Source organism: Felis catus, chromosome B2, assembly GCF_018350175.1.
Source record: "Felis catus isolate Fca126 chromosome B2, F.catus_Fca126_mat1.0, whole genome shotgun sequence".
In the NCBI taxonomy this organism is placed as follows: domain Eukaryota; kingdom Metazoa; phylum Chordata; class Mammalia; order Carnivora; family Felidae; genus Felis; species Felis catus.
In genome coordinates, this window is record NC_058372.1 from 110,713,587 (window position 1) to 110,735,071 (window position 21,485).

The 21,485-nt window shown below is 34.8% G+C and overlaps 1 protein-coding gene across 3 annotated transcripts in view; it reads right to left on the reverse strand.

Moving 5' to 3' along the window:
• Positions 1-21,485, reverse strand: part of TRDN (triadin) — a 394,176-nt gene that overhangs the window by 136,498 nt on the left and 236,193 nt on the right. For 2 of the 3 annotated variants that reach the window (XM_045057981.1, XM_045057980.1), the window contains exon 14: positions 10,366-14,322. In XM_045057981.1, the coding sequence (XP_044913916.1) occupies positions 14,189-14,322 (134 nt within the window). In that variant the 3' untranslated portion in view covers positions 10,366-14,188. Of the gene's footprint in view, positions 1-7,849; positions 7,877-10,218; positions 10,246-10,365; positions 14,323-21,485 lie in introns of those variants that run through there. The other variant, XM_023254312.2, reaches the window with a different exon arrangement.

Here is a 21,485-nt window from a genome sequence, read left to right on the forward strand (position 1 = left end):
AAATTTTTTAAAGGCCAAAGTGGCCTCCTGTGATTTCTCATGTAGTTTATCTGGTGTGGAATATAAGAGAGCTGTCTGGAAGACATAATCTGAAATGCTGGTCCTAGTACAAAATTTTGGACCTCGAATCATAGCTATTTGAAAGAACTTTCTCCAGTCTATAGGAAAATAACAAAAATAACAATGAACTGGTGAATATTTACAAATATTTATTCATTTTACTGACTTTTTATTTTTTGATGTTGTTCTCCTTGGCCACCTGTATTTTTATGTTTACTTTTATTTTCATTAGTATGTGTACGTATCCCCCTCACTCATATGCACTCAGCAGCTGAGCTCTAGGAACAACCACACAACAGGACTCTTCATGCCCCCTCTCCGTCCATCCTTATGCCATAGACCTTGGGCTGTGAGAAAGATCAGATGTCAGAAGAGGCCTTCACATCATGTTCAGGCTTTAATTCTACCATATTAGATATCATGAGCTTTGCAATTTGAGCCTATGCAAGAAGTCATGTAAATAACCTCTTCCAGGCTGTCTTAAGACCCTGAGCTCCAGGACTATGCAGAACCCTGGCTGTTGTACACCTTCCAGATAAAGACTTTACACTAGTGGTTCTCAAACTTCAGCATGCATCTGAGTCACCCCGTGGGCTGTTAAAACGCAGACACAGCCCAGATGGTTTGTGATTCAAAGAGTCTAGGGCATGTCCTGAGAATTTACATTTCTAATCATTTCCCAGGTGATGCTTATGCCTTTGGTCCAGACCATAGTTTGGAAACTGATTACCAAATATCCCCTAAGAGACCATCAAGCTGAATCCTTCTGTGATCCCCATTTGTGTTTACCTCAGTTACCACCATGAACCTAGGCTTCCGGCAGAAAACAGAGTTCACATTTCTCCTAAAAACAGATCCTTACCAAAGTCCTTCCAACTCTCCACTACAGTATATGCACCAGTATCCTCAGCCTCTATTCAGAACATGAGCTTTGCTGTCTTCTTTTAACCACCCCCTAGCTCCCTAAGGCCTCTGCAACTCTGCAAGCAGTCTTCTAAAATGGAGAATGTTTGTTTTCCCAACCCTTACATACCAAAGTGTCTATTATTTCTCAATGGTTGTTATCTCCTGGCTTTCTGTAAATCTCATTTCCTTTGAAGTGTACACTATCAGTTTGTATCTGGCTTGATCCCTCCTCTTATTGTCATTATTGACCTTATACTCTAGCACCATCCCTCACTGAGTATTTTTGCACATAGTTGTCTTCCTCTACTATTGTGAGATTTCATTAAGAACCACTCTCAATCACGGTTGAGCATTAGAATAAGTTGGGGGCTATTACAAGTCTATGGGTGTCAGATGTAGTAGGTCTATGGTGAGCTATAGAGTTTTGAAAGCTTTGAGATTCTGAGTTAATGAATCTGAAAGGAGCCCTGGGTATTCATATATTTGGAAGCTTTCCAAGGTACTCTAATATTTAACTAGGATTGGGAGTCATACACATAGTTCATATGTATGCTTTATCTCTCATTTCCTTGACCTCCTCACTTAAAACAAGATTCCTGCCCCCTACCAACATACTCTTGGACTTTGCTTCCAAAACTTTGATCCCCCAAATCCTATTCTCTGGCACCATTCTTCATTTTACAGCTCACTTACTCAAGAATCTTTTCAAAATAAGGGCACCTGGGTGGCTCAGTCAGTGAGGCATCCGAATTCAGCTCAGGTCATGATCTGGCAGTTCATAAGTTCAAGCCCTGAATCAGGCTCTGTGCTAACAGCTCAGAGCCTGGAGCCTGCTTCAGATTCTTTGTCTCCTTCTCTCTCTGCCTCTCCCCTGTTCACACGCTGTCGCTCTCTCTCAAAAATAAACATTAAAATTTTTTTTAAAAAGAACCTTTTCCAAATGGTATCTGACTCCACCAATACTTTTGTTCTTTTGACCTTACCCCTTTTTCACTGCTCCTGCTCATTAGTCTTATCAATATTTAAATGAGCCATGGTTAAATCATTCACTTAGTGATCTGCTTTTACAGTTACCAGTAGTTTCTCAGGCTGCTTTTAAACTGTTCGGTGGCTAAAAACACCAGAAATTTATTCTTTCAAAGTTCTGGAGGCAAGAAGTCCAAAATTAAGGTGCTGTCAGGGCCATACTCTGAAGCTATCTTGGAACTCTCATAGAAAGAATCCTTCCTTGCCTCTTGCTAGCTTCTGGTGGTTATTGGCAGTCCTTGGCATTTACTGATTTATAGCTGCCTCACCCCAATTCCTCCTTTTCTGTTCATATGATTCTCCTCCCTCTGTACGAATTTGTGCATCTCCAAATCTTCCTCTCCTTCTAAAGACACCAGTCATTGGATTCAGGGCTCACTCTAATCCGTATGACCTCATCCTAACTTGATTCAATCACACTCATAGGTACCGACTTAGGACTTTAGGATATCCTTTGCAGTGACACAATTCAGCCCATGACACCCTCAAAACACAAAACTACTTTATGTCTGCCACCTGAGCAGCCATCCAAACTTGAGGAAGTCCCTACTCCTGCTTCAGGTCTCACTTGAGTTGTCACATTTCAGTAGTTAAGGGGAGTGTTCAACACTGATCAGCAATACTAGCACAGACCTACGGAAATTGTTTTCCCATTCTAGACAACTGGTTCATGCCTTCTCTCCCCTCCTCAAACTTCCAATATCCTGCAGTGTAGAGGCAAGCTGCTGTTGAGAAATTCAGGGAGAAAATAAAAGCAGACTACACTACCTCCTGTTTTCACCACCTCACCAGCACATACCTGTGCCATTTGTTTTCCTTTCAATCCCAAAGGATGATGGGTCCCCACCCCAATTTAATACCAGTCCATCCTGCCTCCCTTCTCCTTCTGCCAAGTCAAGGTCTTTTTCTTGCAAATATTGCTTCTATCTGCTACCTCATCAGTTTTCCACCTCAGTGACACTTTCACATCAGTTCAGAAACATAATATGTCACTCTTTGTAACTGTAGACAACCACATCCTTCACTTCTATACACCTCCCACCTCAGCTGCCTCCTCTCTCTGTGGTCCATCACAGCCTCCAGGGAGTTGTGACAGTGTCACCAATTCTGTTTTCTCACTCTGTTTTTTTAAAACCTGACTATGAAAAATATTATATAAATGAAAGATACAAAAGCATATAACATATGTGCGCACTTTAATGAATGGTAATAAAAAATGCATACCTTTGTAACATCCAGCAAGCTTAAGAAATAAAATATCACCAAAGCTTTTGAAACCTTTTACTCATTCCACTACCTCATGCTTTTTCCTTCATCTCAGAATTATTATTGTCCTAAATTTTATATTAATCATTTTCTTATTTTTTAACACAGTTGTTTATTACATGTCCTTACCTCTAAACAAAGACAAGACCATTTTTCATAGATTGAACTATATTGTTTAGTGAGATAACTTTATAAATATTGATTTATATTGTTTAATTCTTGTAATTTGCTTCTTTAAAACACCATGTTGAGATGCAGTGTTAAAATAGTCACATACAGAGGCTCTTAGACTCGGGTAGCTCTAGCGATTTTGGTGGCTTATAGAAACAAACCAAAGCCAGAGTCTTCTAGATTTTTCTGGAATCTGAGAAACTAAAACTCAAGAGCAACTATCATGACATCCAAATAACTAAACCTTCCCAAACAAGGCAAACATTTAATTTACAGCCAATTAAATCACTGCTTTGCTTTGCTTCTGTGTATTCTTAAACCTCTGCCCTAGATCCTGCCTATGGAGTACCCTTAACTAGTTTTCATTTTTGGCACTGCTTCAAAATCGGTGTTTAACTTTTTATGGAAGCCATGTTGACATGAGTAGCTGTGGCTGATTAATTTTAACTGCTGTACAGTATTCCACTATATGTACATTCTAATAATTATATATTCATCCTTCTGTCAATGGACATTAGGTCATGTCTGATTTTTGTGCTGTTATAAATAATCCTGCTTTAAACATTCCCACACATGTCTCCTGGTGCACATGTTGAAGAATTTTCTTAGAAGTGAAATCATTAGTTCATAGCATTTTGTCATGTTTAATTTTTCCAGATAAATGCCACAATGTTCCCCCAAATTTTACATTCATACCAACAGTGTATGGTGAGTTTCCATTGCTTCATATGATTACCATTCCCAGAATAATAATTTTCCTCTTTTTTGGTCAATCGGGCACATGTCCAATAGTATCCCATTGTGCTTCTAATTAAAGCACAATTACTAATTAAAGTAAATTACTAAGAGACTAAACATCTTTTGATATGCTTATAAAACATTTGTGGGCTTTTTTTGATGCTTACTTATATCTTTTTACCCATTATTTTCTCTCCACTGTTCTATCAATGTCTTGTATTCATTTTTAGAGTTATTTAATTTTTGCTACTCATTTCTTGTTACTTATGTGTGCTGTAAATATCGTTTCCAAGTGTGTAGCTTGTATTTTGTTAGTATTGTATTACTACTATTTTGAATTTATTCAGTCAGCCTTGTCTGTAATTTGAGTTGTGATATTATAATTTATTATCAAAATTGAGCAAGTGAAAAGAAGTGCTAATAATAATTATTCATATGAATATGAATATGAATATTAAGACTGTCTTCACCAATTGACATACATGGTCATACATGTCATGCAGTCTGTGTTCTAGACACACCTTATTGACATCAGAGCTATTGTTCAGGTCCATAGATATTTTCCCCCAGTAACTTCCATTACAGAGTAGGTAATTGATTCCCAAAAGCCATGCCACTTTTCTAACTAATGTAAATTGTCCCCAAGTACTCTTCTAATAGTATACACCTAATGGATTCAAAAGGGACTTTTCCCTCCCCTTTTTTAAAAGCAATTTCTACACCCAATGTGGAGCTCAAACTCATACCCCCAGAGTCAAAAGTCACATGCTTCACTGACTGAGCCAGTCAGGTGCCCCAAAGGAACTTTACTTTTAAATTCTGTGTATTGGTTTCTCCTGAAGAATCCTGACATGTATTAGTAAATCAAGCAATAATCATCTGACTCACACATTTAGGTATTAAAGTGTAGTTAAGGTAATAAACACAGTTAGGCTTAGTGGCTGAGCATACACAAGTCAAATGCAGTGCTAAGATCAAAGGAAGAAAAATGCATGACTATTGACATTTCAATTAAAATTATTTAAAAAAATTAAAAATGACTGGACTTTGGAGCCTTTTTTTGCTCAAAATTCAGATTGACCAGAGGCTGGAAGAACATGCACACAGAATACATGATGAGAGCCCTGTGGTCCTTGATATGAAGAAGGAAGTAATATATAGATGTGTTTACAAGGTCTTGAGGCACATTGGTCACTGAAGTGTTCTTAGAGGGAAAAAAAGGATATGATGTGGTCAAATATAGTTGCTAAGCATTGTGTACTGCATTTCCTCTTGAAGATTCACCAAGGAGAACATTAAAGACCTGAAATGACCGAGGGCTTTAAAATCTACTTATTTGGGTCTTTTCCTGTTTGGAAATGGCTAATCATATTGTCAGCTCCTATGTTGCTATCCAGCATGTGGGAAAGCAGCTACAATGGACTGCAGAGAAGGGAACTGGGTGTGTTGAAGCATTTTTGTATGTCCTATGATAAAAGAATTTGTGTTGACTTGCAAAAATTGTAAATCTAGGTTTGGCATGCCTGCTAAGTCCAAGACAGTCTTCTTCTACCCACATAACCCCTGACACATAACTTTATATAGAGAGGTATTAAGTGCCCCTCCATAGTACTACCTTCTAGAATTTGAAATATTTTGTTTCCTTCAAGTTCATGGTACAATGACGACCTCCACCATGAACTAAGAGAGCTCCCGAGTTTGTCTGTGTCCTCCAGTATTTTTCCTACAGTGATTTTGATTTCCTCCGGCACCTAGAACAAATAGTTCCACACCACAAATTCAACCAACATTCTAGTTATTTCCTGGAATGAAGTGTTAATGACCAACTACCTTTTATTTTTCGATGGACTTGCACTAACCCTGTCAATCTCACCTCTCCTTTTTAATTCAACACCAAGCAATTATATCACATAAATATTTAATTTATGTTAATTAAACTATACATCTCACTCTCATTTGCTCTCATAACTTAGGATACCATAAATCATATCCCAAATGTTTAGGTTATATACAAAAAACTATGTGCACCATATTATATGAGGAATTTTCAAAAGTATTTGTAATGAAGAGCAATCTTTACCTTAGGCAATAAAGTTATTGCCTACAATAAAGTAATGGCCTACTGTGCATAGCAGATGTGTAAAAATTCTTCTGTTGTATGGTTTCAAGACTGAAAAGCAACTCTTAGTTGAATAAATGGATGGTCACACTGTTAGTAGAGAATTTAAGCAATTTATGAATTATCTGTAATTAATTTTTGTATTGAGCGATAATGCCCATGTCAAGTCTAAATTTTTCAACTGTATGAAGAGTTGAGTATTAATTCTTTTGAAACTTTTATATTGGGTCTAAGATGATTTAGCAACTTAATTTGCTAATTTCCTGCAAAAGATGCTGATCTCTTCAAAACTTGATTGGATAGTGTGCCTCATAGATAGCAGAACTTAACAGGGCTGTTTTATTGCAAATCAACATTTTTATCTATATGTCACATTTTTCTGGGAAGAAAATGTTCATTTTTAGCATAGTCTTCAATCTAACGTTCTCTACCAGTGCTGCAAAATTATCAGTTTTGTTTTACATATTTTCTTGATTATGCATTTCTACAGACTAAGTATTAGCATGCTGAAGATTCCATAATACAGAGTTCCAATCAGCTTTACATTCAACTAAAAATTTTCATGAAAATATAAATAGAATTTTAGGTTCATGTTACACCTCTCAATCAAAGTCTGTAATGTCTATACAAAAACACTTCCAACTGTAATTTTTTAAAAGACATGCCCACCAAGTTACTCTCCATTATATTTCTAATTTTTCTCTGATATATCCACCAATGAAATACTTTATCTCAAAATCCTGGCACTAAATAAAACATGCATTTGTTTTATATATTAATACCATACCTATGCAGCTCGAAACCAAATGAAAAATATAATTATATTTATATCATGCAAAGAACTTAAGTTTGACAGTAAGTCCTGTATATCAATCTTAGAGATGTTAAAGTATATTTTTTCTGGAATCAAATATATGTCCTTATGCCTAAAATAACTTTCATTAATGACAATCTGTTAAGTACTTCATACAATTGAGAAAAACCATCAAAGACACCAGCATTTGTCCCTAAGCATGGAGTGAAAGCTACTATTGATGCAAATGTCATGGTATATTATAGTTATCTGTTAATATTCATAATCTGAAGATATAAACCCTAAAAGGAAATTATGATTTTATAAGAGCGATAGTTAAAGTTGTTGAAGGCTTCATTTCATTCAAGACACTATGTCTTTCACTGGTAGACAAATTATGTTGCCTGTTGGTTTGATCAAGTGATTAATTGTTAGGAAAATTAAGTCTGATGTGTTTAAGAAACTGAAGAGATCACTTATTCTGCAAAATAAGAAACAAAAAATATAACTCAAAAAATAACTCAAAAAGGAGTTATGATCTGGAGAAATTAACATTTACAAATGAAAATAAATTTTAAGAAGAATACATTCACAGAAAAGGAAGTTTGAATAATTATGTATATTATTTCAGCACAACAAATATTAAAATCAAGAACATTTGGTAAGCCAGCTTCAAAAATTAGCATTAGCATTGTCTATAAGCAGAAAACTTAAATTAGTAAGCTGGTGAAAAATGCTCTTTCTGTTATTTTAAGTTTTATTCAACATACTTGCTTTTATTTGCTTTTCACTTGGAGCTGTTAAAGACAAGAAATAATAAAATCTAAATTAATTACAAGTCCACTGTCTCTAACATAGTTTTAAGGTTATTTAAATTTTTTAAAAGACTATAACCTTGGAAACTAAGGAAATACAGGTCTGAGAAGGAGAAAATTCAACACTGTTCCATTTTCTTTTATATGTTATAAATAGATGCCATGAACATAGATATTTTTTATACTTATATATCTTCTCCCAACACAGAATGTTCACTCACAACTTATTCATTTTGTTTTGCATTTTAAATTAGCTAAGAATCTGATTGTTTTTACATACAAGTCAATGCATTTTACTTCAAGTGATATGAAAAGAACATAGTGAATTGATAAATTATCCAATGGTTTCAATTTTTAAAATACAGCTAATTACTGCAAAGCTGCTACACTGTAATCATACCCTGAAATGAACAGATAATGATTTCAAGCAATTTAAGTTACTGTATTTTGTCAAGTTTAATATTAGACAATAATGGTTAGCTATTAAAACTCTTGAAACTCATTACACCCATAGTCATTCTCTGTTTCTCCAGGTTTATATTTTATATATTTACATGATATATACTTTATTTTAGTTTTCTGCATATGTGCATAAATAAGAATATGTGTTATGGCCTACTTGTGGAAATGTTAATACTCTGTTCTCTGTAAGGTAAACAAAACAATTCCTTCCCAAAGGATAAGTAATATCAACATTAATGTGAAATGGTAAAGTATGTGATCATTTCATCTTGGAAATTATTTAAACCTCATTCCCACTTAATTTTTTAATGTGATTATTCTATTTGGTGTTGTTCATTTCATGCAATAAACCATTATCAAGTGCCTACTGTGTGCCTGGCATTAAAATAAGCACTCTAATTTCTGACCATATATTAAGTGCTATTATAAAGGAAAGAGGATGGTGCTATGGAAACTAGTTGGAGGAAGAACTAAATGGATTTGGGTTGTCTGAGGAAGTTTTACAAACTTAGAAGAATAAGAAGTATAGCTTTGAACCTGGGTTTTCTGTGGTCTGTGTTGGAGGGTAGTAAATAGTTGAGCTGTATTTGTCTGGGTATTTATATAGCACTGAATACATGCAATTTCCATTCAAATACAATAAAATGGGAGGAGAAAATAATGGACATTATATGAATCTGTGGCCACACACACACACACACACACACACACGAAAACTCAATGAAGTTCCTTGAGTATAAATTTGAAGGCAAAAACAAAAGGTAATATTTTAAAATTAATGGGGTGCCTGGGTGGCGCAGTCGGTTAAGCGTCCGACTTCAGCCAGGTCACGATCTCGCGGTCCGTGGGTTCGAGCCCCGCGTCAGGCTCTGGGCTGATGGCTCAGAGCCTGGAGCCTGTTTCCGATTCTGTGTCTCCCTCTCTCTCTGCCCCTCCCCCGTTCATGCTCTGTCTCTCTCTATCCCAAAAATAAATAAACGTTGAAAAAAAAATAAAAAATAAATAAAATTAAGTCAATAAAATAAGTTTAGAAACTTGCATTTATTTTCCTTTGAAATAACTAATTGGCAGGCTAAATGCTAGAAACCTTTAAGAAAACCATTGGTATTCATACTTACTGCATTTTTAGAATTGTTTGTATATGTGTTTTATATGTTTTTTATATGTGTTTTATATGTGTTTATATGTAAACATATATATGTGTTTATATGTAAACACATATATTTATATTTATGTTTATATTTAAACACATATATGTGTTATGTGTTTATATGTATATGTGTCTGATTCTCAATTCAATTTTCCCCCATTAGAATGTAAATATATTGAGGGCAAAATCTACCTCTACTTTTATTGCAGCTCCCCCGAGTACTCAAGAAATGTCATTAAGTAACATTTTGAATAGGGAGAGAGTAATTGCTGGAATTGAATATTCCGTATTTTACAGGTAAAGCAATATTGGATGCACTTATAGAAAGTGGTTTTTCTCTTGTTTTGTATTGGGTTTTTTTGGGTTTTTTGTTGTTGTTGTTGTTGTTTTTTACACTAAACACTGCTCTGAAAAATTCACTGGGGAACTTAGGAAGCTACAGATGCTGATTCAGTCAGTCCAGGAAGGAGCTGGAGATACTGCATTTCTAACAACCTGGTGTTGCTGGCTCACAGACATATATTGGGTAGCAAGAGTGTAACAAATTATTTGGCTTTAATTTTCAAAAACTTCATTGGTGGTAACTCTGTGTCAAGAACTTGCAAAGACTATGGGATGGAAGGATTTCCTACCCTTTCTTGTCATAAGGCTGCAACATTAATAAACATTGCATATAGGGTAGAAAGAACCCAGCAACATCAGACTAACTCACCTGAATGTTCCTTCTTTGATGACTTTGCTGTATCAAAGAAAAGAAAAAAAAAAGTCAAAATTCCAAGCCATTCTATGGCAATTCAGTATTCAATTGCAAATTAAGTAACAATATGAAAGTAAGATAGAGGAATTTAAAAACAGTTACCTGGTTCCACATGTTTTTCTTTCTTTTCCTGTTCTGAAAGGAACAATATTATCATTGTTATTATTATTACCATCATTATTATCATTCCAATTTTATATGTCATAATTTAATTGCTTTAACACAAAGAAACATGTATGTGCTAATGCTGGGCTCAACAACTGATAATTGCTATGAAAAGACTAAGACTGTATATTTAAATCTTTCCTCTCTTTCCCTCACTGAGTTCCTGCACCGAACAGCATAAAAATATTCTATATAAGAGCAATTCTTCATGATTAATAAAGCAAAGAAAATTAAATAGGGTCCATAAAGGATGGAAAATAATTAATTTCCTATTGTATTAGATCAACATCAAATAAATTTGGGATAAAAAAGCACAAAGGATAATTATTGCAGCTGTTTTAAAATAATTTTCAGACAAAGATGGACAGATTCCATATGGACTTCCTCTTCGAAGGTGAAATCTTCTTATATTGAAAAGGTATTTGTTTAGTTAAGTCAAAGACTTTGTTGAGAACACCAAAATAGACTGAATTTTCAGTGGAAAGCAAAACACACTCCCCTTGTTTTTAGGACAAATGCTCCATATAGGGTCCTTTTTAGATAGTGTTTCTTTTTAAGAATCCACTCTTGTCAATATTGTGTGAGGCAAAGTGTTATTCTGGCCTCAAGAGTAAGATGGCATTTCTATTATAATAAGCACTAATTTTATATAAAGTGCAAGTACTAATTTTATATGGAGTGTTATTATCTGCAATCCTTTTTTTCCCCTTGACAAGCTTGTCAAATTAATTTAAAAGAAGATTTTCAAGAAATGTTTTAACATAGGTATATTATTATCGGATTTTTTAAAAAGAAGGTATGTGAAGATTTCTTAAGTTTCATTCAATGAATACATTTTAGAGACTGGGAGATGTTTACATTGACAGAATTCGAAGAACTGTATTTCAGAAACATAGAGTGCCATCAAATCTCTCTGGTCATCTCATGAGCTTCTCAAGTGTATAATTTGTTTATCAAGAGTGTAGTCATGTTAAGTATAAAGAGCAGTTTACCCACCCACAAGGTTGCATCCAGGCAGTAAAACAAATAAAACAAATGACTTGACCAAGTGTTACAAGTCAAAAAGCAGACACTTAGGTGATTTAGCTAAAATTAAAGACAGTAAGAACATTCCCAAAAGTTGTTTGAAAAACATGGAGTAATTAAATATGTTGCTTAATTTACTGTGGGACCGAAGCACCAATCATGTAACATTTCTAAGAAATTTGCAAAGTGATGACCATCAAAAACATAGTGGGAGTAATCTGGGTATGCATCAAAATTCAATCCCGGCGATATGTGAAATTTCAAAGTAAAACAAGGGGGCCTTCCAATCAACATCAGAAAGCCATCATACAAGCAAAAAATACCTGTGCTAATTTGGAACAACATGAGGAAAAATGCTGTTGAGAGCACTTATATGGGATAATTCAGGATGTAATTATTGAATTATTTTTAATAAATATAAATTTATAAAACTGCCAAATCATATCTATGATTGATTTTTTTTTTACTTTTTATTTTGAAAAAAATTATAGATCATGAGAATTTTCAAAACTATGTATAGGAAGGCTCCATGTACTCTTCACTGTTTCCCTATCATGATTTTTTTTTAACTAAAGAAAAAACTTCTTAATTGTGACAACTAGAAAAGTAAAAGCAAAATAAGAATATAGGGTTAGAGATGTGTAATTGAATAAAACAATCTTAAAGACAAAAAAATGAAATCAAACAAATTAAAAGATACAATATTAACAACAATAAAAGCCAAGTCTAGATGATAAACCAGAATAAATAAGTTAATTTAGAAATAATTAATAGTTGTTTAGAGGAAAATTCGTTTTCTTTTTCTTATTACTGCCCAAGTCACAATCCACTGAATTTCTCAAAGAAGGAAGCAGTTGGGATGTAAATGAATGCCTGGGAAGTCATTTTTTTCTTAAATTAAATCCACCAATGCTCCCGAGATTGTCAAGGAGACACAGTGTGTCTGCAGGATCCTTTAAATTATATAGACTGCAATAAAGCGAGGGCCTTAGGGTTATATATGTGTGTATATGTGTGTGTGTGTGTGTGTGTGTGTGTGTGTGTGTATAATTTAATATCATTTTTCAAATATCTGGTTGTCCTTCATTTTTCTGCTGGTGCAATGGTTTATACAGTGTTTCTGTTTCCGTGTGCTCCTGCTCATCAGCAGCAGTGCACTCACATAAATCTGAAACTGAAGGAACACATACTTCTCTATAGATAGATTGCTCCCCCTGGCTGAGTTGCACTATAATTTCATGATTCATCCCACAGTACATTTAGAGCATTTTTATGACACAGAATGCCTCAGCATCCTAACCTTTTACAGTACCAAAACATACATAAAATTTTCAAAAATGGTATGTATTTTAAAACAGATGTTTTTTAATATCACTGGGATCCTGAAAAGCTCTACATTCTGGGAATGTGATGATTTTTAATAGCTGATCGAGTAGGGTTAAGTTGGGTTTTTTTGTTTCCATTTGTTCAATATATCCGAATTTCTTCAGAGGAGAGTGTATATTTGCAAAAGATACAACCTCAAGGTATCTGGCTTTACTGTTAGCAAACAGCTTTAACACAGTGTTAAAGCAGCAGTAGATGCTGCCTAAGGGATGGATTTCAAGCAATGCTATTACACGGAGCTCAGGTGCTTATAAGGGTAAATCATGTTAAGAACAAAATGTCATATATATAATATGAACATACCAAAATATTTATGGATTGCAAGAAGAAAGATAATGAGAAAGAGGTTATGAAACCAGCCTGAAAAATAAATTCTATTTGGTCTTTTTTAAGGACTGAGAACTTACCAGATTACAGGAATTATATTTACACTCACAGTTTTGGTTAATGGAATGAAGTTGTATTTTTAGTTATGCGGCTGTGGATAATATTATTAGATGATTGTATGAATTTGGAAATGGACTTTGAGAATGATTGCCATGGTTTTCAGTCCCTCTGACCCTCAGGTTGTGTACTTTTTCATACTGACAGGAAAACAATCAACAGAGTTCACATGCATTAAACAAAAAAAAAGAGATTCAAAACTGCAAGTCTATCAGCAGGCCAATAATGATAGTAAAGAGAAAAAACATATACACAAATATACTTTGCATGTATTTCCTTACTTTTTCCCTTGGGTTGTTCTGTTGGAAGAAATAAAAAACAAAACAATTGCTCTTAAAACTTTTAAAGACAAAACTGCTCTCCGAACATATGGACTAGACTATAATTTTTCCAGCCCCTTTCCCATTCTCTTTCCTTAAATTTCAGTGTTGCTCTGAATTACTGGCAATTACTGTAGGTGTTTCCATAATTTGTGTGCAAAACATTGTGTGACAATAAATTGACTTAGAATTGCACTGTTTAATCATTTTCAGTGATTTATACCTTGCAGACTTCTTAAACACAGGAGAACACGTAAACCCATATGAACAAATACAAAAGAAACAGGTATACTTGCCAGATGAGTTATGATTCTATTCAAGACTTAAAGTAATGATTCAGTTCCTAATTGATGCTGGTGTATCCAAGATTAAGTGAATTTATGCTTTCTGGTAAAATAAATGCTTGATACTGAACATTATACAATTTCTTGTCAAGAAAGCATTTCTTTGAAAATTATTGTGAAAGGTAAACATAGGCAATGTTTATTTTTTATTTTGTTAAATATTTCTAATAGCAATATTGTCAGAAAAGATTTGACTTTCTCTCATTCTCAATCTTTTTCTCTCTCTCTCCCCTTCTCTCCTTATCCTATATGTAGTTTTTTTTCTTCTATAATAGTCCTTGAAGGATAAATGCAATGTGGGGATTCATCAAATATAAGACAGAGAAAGAAAATATTTCCAATACCTTCTATAGTTGTTTTTGTTTTCTTAGAATCTGAAAACACAAAGATAAAATTATTGATAAAGCAGATATGATAAATCAACAATTTATTAGTTTACAGTAAAATGCCAAACACTCTGAAGTAATCTTCAATAAAATGCACTGATTGCATGATATATTTCTAGAATATGAGGCTTAAAGAGAAATTACTCTGTTTTTGAGTAGATGAGTATTAGAGTGAGGTAGTACATAAGAAATTTTCTGAAATATAAAGATTACAAAAAAGAAAAGAGATAAAAAATATCCATATATGATTTGCACAGAGATTACATTGTGCCTATCAAAGCTGGTAACTCTTTCATAGAAAGTCAAACTGAGAAAATATATGGTCTGTTCCCATAAAGATGGGCTAAAGCCCATGAATTTAGTCTGAAGTTTCAATTGTTCAGTCTGGAGCCACCCAGATGACCTGCTTTACACTCTCTGAGCAATCAATATATTTGCAATACAAATATTCAATTATTGCTGTGAAACAAAACAGGTTGAGGTTGTCACATAGGTTACTGATGAACACATCATCATTCTTCGTAGCTGCCATAAAGTAATAATTAATGTGTATTCAATAGTCAACAGGCATCTGTTTTATTTGTCTTTTGTGTGTTCAGTTTAATTATGAACGATTTTACTATTTTTTAGTATTTAGACCATGCAACTTTCTGTTCCTATCACTTGAAAATAAAACGAGAGGTGTTGATCCCATTTTACTTTAGTATAGAGGCATCTTAAGTTTCTGCTTAGAAATATTTATTTTTTTCCATGTTTTTTTTTCTTTACTTCTTCTGTAAATTAACTTTGAAATTTTCTGGATATTACTGAAATCACAATTATAATAAGGAACTATAAATTGATCATTGGAAAAGGTAGATAAACTGTTTTCGGGCTAATAATTATATGCTTTAGAACTGAGAACAGTAGACATTCACTAATAATATGTAAGCTAATGGATTTGTGGGCCACATAGGAATGTAGTTGGGTCCCTGATTTTACTTCCACAATGAAGTAATGGAGCTAAAATGTTTAAAGATGACAATGAATAGGAGTTTATCCACCAAAAGCAGTTACATGGTCAACTGAGTTGTTTTAAGAAAAAATGATAACCAATGACAGTAATAGTGTTGTAAGAGTAAAAACTCACTTTCATAGAAGTATAAGCTAGAAACACATTTTAGGAAGGCAACTGGAGAAATAACCTAGAAAGTCATAAAAATGAGCATGGTTTTGATACAGTAAGTCCACTACTAGAAATCCAAAGAGAAAATGGAAAATTACCATAAAAATATACATAGAAAGAGACTTTTCCATGAAATTGTTTTATATTTCTAATTAATGGGAATATTAAGCAGTACCCTCTGAACAGTAGTGGAACTCTTAAAGAATTCATAGGATATCCATATAATAGAAAAATACAGTCATTAAAATGATATTTTTGCAACCTGTGAGTTTCTCATTTTTCTGTAATAGGAGTATGTTTCATGTACAAACAAACCTTATGAAAAATAACAAGTCCTTGGAATAAAACATTTACTTATAAGTAAACATCTATTAAGCATTAGTATGTCCAGGATGGCACAGTATAAAGAATATTAGACTAGATTTTTCTTAATATCCTTCCCACCCCCTCAAAAAATAGTTTCTTGATATTTAGTTTCTCATCTGGAACTGTAACTGAGTATGCTAAATTTATTATCTAAAATGTGCTTTACAGGACGCCTGGGTGGCTCAGTCCATTGGGTGTCCAACTTTGGCTCTTCATGATCTCATGGTTCGTGGGTTCGAGCCCTGAGTTGGGCTCTGTGCTGACAGCTCAGAGCCTGGAGTCTGCTTCAGATTCTGTGTCTCCCTCTCTCTCTGCCCCTCCCCCAAGTGCTCTCTCTCTCTCTCTCTCTCTCAAAAATAAAATAAAAACTTTTTAAAACTTTTGAAAAAAGAATACAATTGAAAATCAAGTTTGGGAAGATCGGTGGGACAGACAGAGGATGAAATGTGGCAGATGAGAAGATTATTTCCACCCCACCCCTATTCTTTGACTAGATGCTGGCATGGGGGAGGTGTGGAAAGCTAAATACAATATTTAGCTGTGAAATGTCTGATGTTTTAACCTGCATTCTTTCACCCTCATAATAGGAATTGGTAATATAATGTATTATATATCAATTGTACTGAAATGAAAGAGTAAACAAATCATTTGAAGTCCAGGATCAGATCAGCATAGAATTTATTCAGATAAAGTAAAGTGTTTCATGAAGAAGAAATGTAACAAAATTATAAGCCACAATCTAATCAGGTAAATCTTTCAAAAGTTCACTACATTTGTTCTAAAAACTGGGAGCTATAGTGAAATTAACTTAAAGTACCATTTTAGAATCATGTTTGGGGGTTAGGAATCAACACAGCAGAAGACTTCTACAAGTAAAATACCTGAGCAACCAAAAACATAATGCTTGGAACTGAAAGATCACATACTGACCCTGAAAAGCTATTAGTACTAGCCATTAATACTCAGGCTATTAGGCTTCATTATACCCTCTGAGCATTCTGCTGAAACAGCTTAAAAATATGATAAAGGCTTACTAAGTGAATATTCTTCCCTAAAGACCATATGCCCAATAATCTGAACAACAGTCTTTTATTAAGAACATCAAGACTCACAGCAGCTGTGATTTAAAAGAAGTGATGTGTTAGCAATCTGTTTAATTCATCATTCACTCATTGCTAGCGATGCACAGTAGTGTCCCTCATCTGGGGCAGGGTGGCGGGGTACATTCCAGACTCCCAGTGGATGCCTGAAACTGCAGATAGTACCAAACCCTGTATATCCTATGTTTTTTTCCTCTACATGCATACCTATGATAAAGTTTAATTTATAAATTAGGCACAGCAAGAGATTAGTAATAATAATAATAAAATAGACAAATTATAACAGTATACTGTAATAAAAGTCATGTGAATATGGTCTCTCTTAAAATATCTTACTGTACTGTAGTCACTCTTCTTGTGACAATGTGAAATGATAAAATGCCTGTGTGATGAGATAAAGTGAGGTGAATGACATAGGCATTATGATTGACGTTAGACTACTATTGAACTTCTAGCCATGTGTCGGAAGGAGGTTCATTTGCTTCTAGGTGGTGGTTGACCTCAGGGGATTGAAACTGCCAAAATGAAGCCACGGAGAAAGGCGGACTACTGTATCTGGTATGGTCTACTATATTCCTAGGTGATGCCAGAGAAAAATGGTATATCAGTGTCATTGAAGGGAAAAATTAATTCTACATAGTCTAATAATGCAGATGATGAAGTATTCCATTTTCTTTGTATAACTTGCCCCATTGACACCTTTACTCAGTTACAATAACAGATATTTTATATTTTGCTTTGTTTTTCAATATAATCTCCCTTCAGATCTCAATTCTGAAGCCCTAGAACCTATAATTCTCACATGCATTCAGCTCTCCTCGCTCTTGTTCTAGCTATAATAAATGAGAAATGTAATCCAGCCCATTCTCAATGAAACTATGTCCTTCAGAAGATAAACTGTGTTGGAGAACTCAAAGGCTTTCCAGCCCCTAAGAATTCATAAGTGAAGCTAAGTTTAAATGAATGGGATCTACCTAGATGTGTTAGTGCAACCCAAGTAGCAGTTAGTGATCAAAATGTACCTACGATGAAATTGTCAGTTTTTGGCTATGATTTCTCAGACCTAAAAATCTCCCTGGAATATAACTTCCAATAATAATTTAAAAAAAAATTCTTCCTTCCCTGGGATGAATACCTACTCATATTTCTTGCGGCTCTCATGTTGATCTTAAGAGTCCTAGATACTATTGATTCATTCACAGAATAAATATTTATTAAGCAATGTGATAACTGAGGAAATGTGTTAGTCCCAATAGAAGATAAAACTGACTTAGACATGGTGTCTTTACTCAGAAGTTTTAAAGTCAATTAGAGTAGACGGAATTTGGAAACTAGTAATATGAAGTACTAGGTGGCAAGAAATAAGCAATGGTAGGGAGGTATAAATAAATTCTGATGGAAGATTATAAATGAAAAAAGAAACTATATTTAATTGAGAGGGTCAGACAGATGTCTTAGAGGAAGTAGAATTTTTCCTGAGCCCTAAAATCATTGAATAAAACGTTGAAGGAAAAGGAAAGGATAAAGTCTACTATGATGACAGCAGGAACAAAGGCAAGATAGCAAGTTCTATGTTAAAAGTTGAGAATGACTTGGTATAGACGTATGTAATACATAAAGAAAGAAAGTGGATAGAAGTATAGGGAAAAGATTCCACCATGGTACCATGATGGTTGTGCACATATCCATATAAGCCATACAGGCCAAGTTTTAAACCATAGCTAATGTGAGTCTCTGTGGAATGCCTCATGACCTTTCCGGAACATAATAGGATGGGAGGCTGTCATAGGCAGCTTCTTATTGTCTCCTGAGTTCTCCTGCCTAGAACCCTTGAGAATAGAATTGCACACCATAAAACCATGTGAGTGTATGTGGTCTAGAATTGGCTCCTCACCACTGAAATGTTCTTAACTTGTATTGCATTCTCTGGCCTCTTTTTGGGGGTGTCATCATTTTTTGTTGTGTACGACAAGAACCATGATGTGCTGACACCTTCAGATACTGTTACTTTTGCTGACCATGAAAGTAATGAATTGTCTCTATCTCAAGAGGGCTCATTGTATCTTTACTGGTGGAATTATTTAGGCCTTGGCTTTGACTTTGCCTAGCTGTGTGCATGACAGGAGGTCAGAAAACAGCCCATAAGGACTTGGATTATAGGTTAAGACCTGTAGACTATATTTTGTGGTTGAGGTGAAACTACTGAATATTTTAAGTAGGTAAAAACAGGAAAAATTTTATGAAGCCAATTGAATATTTTGGAGGAAAGTATTAGAGAAAATGTTATAGGCAGGATTATTACTTAGGTTAGAGATTCTCAAACTTTTCATCTCAGAAATCTTTTAACTTCTTCACAATTTTAAAAGATCCCAAACAGCTTTTATTTATGCAGTTTCTATCCATTGATACTTATAATTTTAAAAATTAAGGTTGAAGGGCACCTGAATGGCTCAGTGGGTTAAGTATGTGGCTCTGGATTTAGGCTCAGGTCATGATCTCCTCGTTTGTGGGTTCAAGCCCTGCTTTAGGCTCTTCATTGACAGTCTGGTGCCTACTTGGGACTCTCTCTGTCTCTGTCTCTCTCTCTCTCTTTCTCTCAAAATAAATAAATAAACCTAAAAATATTAAAATTGAGAAAAATTTAAAAAATATATTTGCTTATGCATTTATTAAAAAAGAATAGGGGTTGGGGCGCCTGGGTGGCTCAGTCGGTTGGGCGGCCGACTTCGGCTCAGGTCATGATCTCACCATTCGTGGGTTCGAGCCCCACGTCAGGCTCTGTGCTGGCAGCTCGGAGCCTGGAGCCTGCTTCGGATTCTGTGTCTCCCTCTCTCTCTGACCCTCCCCTGCTCACGTTCTGTGTCTCTCTGTCTCTCAATAATAAATAAATGTTAAAGAACAAAAAATTAAAAAAAAAAAAGAGTAGGGGCGCGTAGGTGGCTCAGTTGGTTAAGCATCCGACTTTGGTTCAGGTCATGATCTCATGGTTTGTGAGTTCAAGCCCCACATCAGGCTCTGTGCTGACAGCTCAGAGCCTGGAGCTTGCTTCGGTTTCTGTGTATCCCCCTCTTTCTGCCCCTCCCAGGCTCGTGCTCTGTCTCTCTCTGTCTAATAATAATAATTAAACATTAAAAAAATAAAAAAAAGAATAAACATGTTACATGTTAACATAAATATTTTTATGACAAATATATTTTCCAATACAAAAAAAATGGTGAGATGAGTGACTTTGTTCTACATTTTTGTGAATCTTATTAATGTCTAGCTTAATGAGAAGATGGTTGGATTTGCATATCTGCTTAAGTATTCAATCTGTTGCAGAATCTCAAATTATGTAGCCTCTGGAAAATGCCAGTGCATACTCATGGGAGGATGAGAATGAACAAGGCACACAATGACTTCATGTTTTTACAAAAATAGTTTTGACCTTGAGGAACCACTGAGAGGGTCTCCGGGACCCCCAAGAGTCCTTGACCACATTTTGAGGACCTGTGACTTCAGAGATGATTACCCTGGTCCACATGAGAAGTTAGAAAAACTAATGTGAGATCACAAGCGGCAATGTGAGGTGAAAGCTAGAGGGCTGGAAGCTGTGAATGAAGATCAGCCATTCTAATTATTTTAGACAAGATTAAACCAAAGAGAGTTCAACCAAATTAAAAATTCTAGAAGACAAAATGCCAGGGGCAAAGGAGTAACAGTGATTGAAGCTTACCCCAGAATTTGAGTTTCCTCGTCTACAAGGAGAGTGGGGCAATGACATAAGAAGAAATAGAGAATAAGCACATTTTATAGTGAAAAATGCAATTTAATGGAACTTGACTTTGAGAACTAATGGAAAATAAGAAAGAATATGTGTTAACAGATAACAAGTAAAATGTCTGTAAGGGGAGAAAGAGTGGCATACAAGGGAAATTTCAGTAGCAAAGGGCTTGCAAAAGGACCCCAGTTGAATATTCAAAAATGTCACTCCACTTAAGCTAAGATATGGTTGCTCTGATGCCCAAAGTCCAAAGAACAGTAAAAGTGATGGGCAAAGCTCAGTGCAGCCAAGGGTCTCTCTTCTTAAGGTTTCTAAAAGAGACTTGATGGGACATAGGGGGATAAGATCTTAAGATGAAAAACAAATCTTCAGAGTTCACTATGCAAGAAACTCTTTGCCCCCCAGTGCACTTTTCTTTCTGCATTTTATAATTCACTAACAAAAGAACTTCACAGAACATTCTAATTAATTCTTAAAGCCCTCCTCATTCTCTTCTTTTCTAGGAAATCTGTCAACCATTAATATCTTTGAATTATACCCCAAAAGTTTGCATGTGAGTAGAAATAAACTTTGTATAAGGAAAATGTTGAAAATCCAAATTGTATTTGGTTATTTGTACTAACTATGTCTCATTTGGATAAACGTGTGCTTCCTGCCTCTATGAAAAGATTGCAATAATCTTATTGAGATTATAGAAAATAAGAAACAAGAGCCAAGAAACTTATGTCCATATACCTCTCAGCCCTGCCTAACAGGA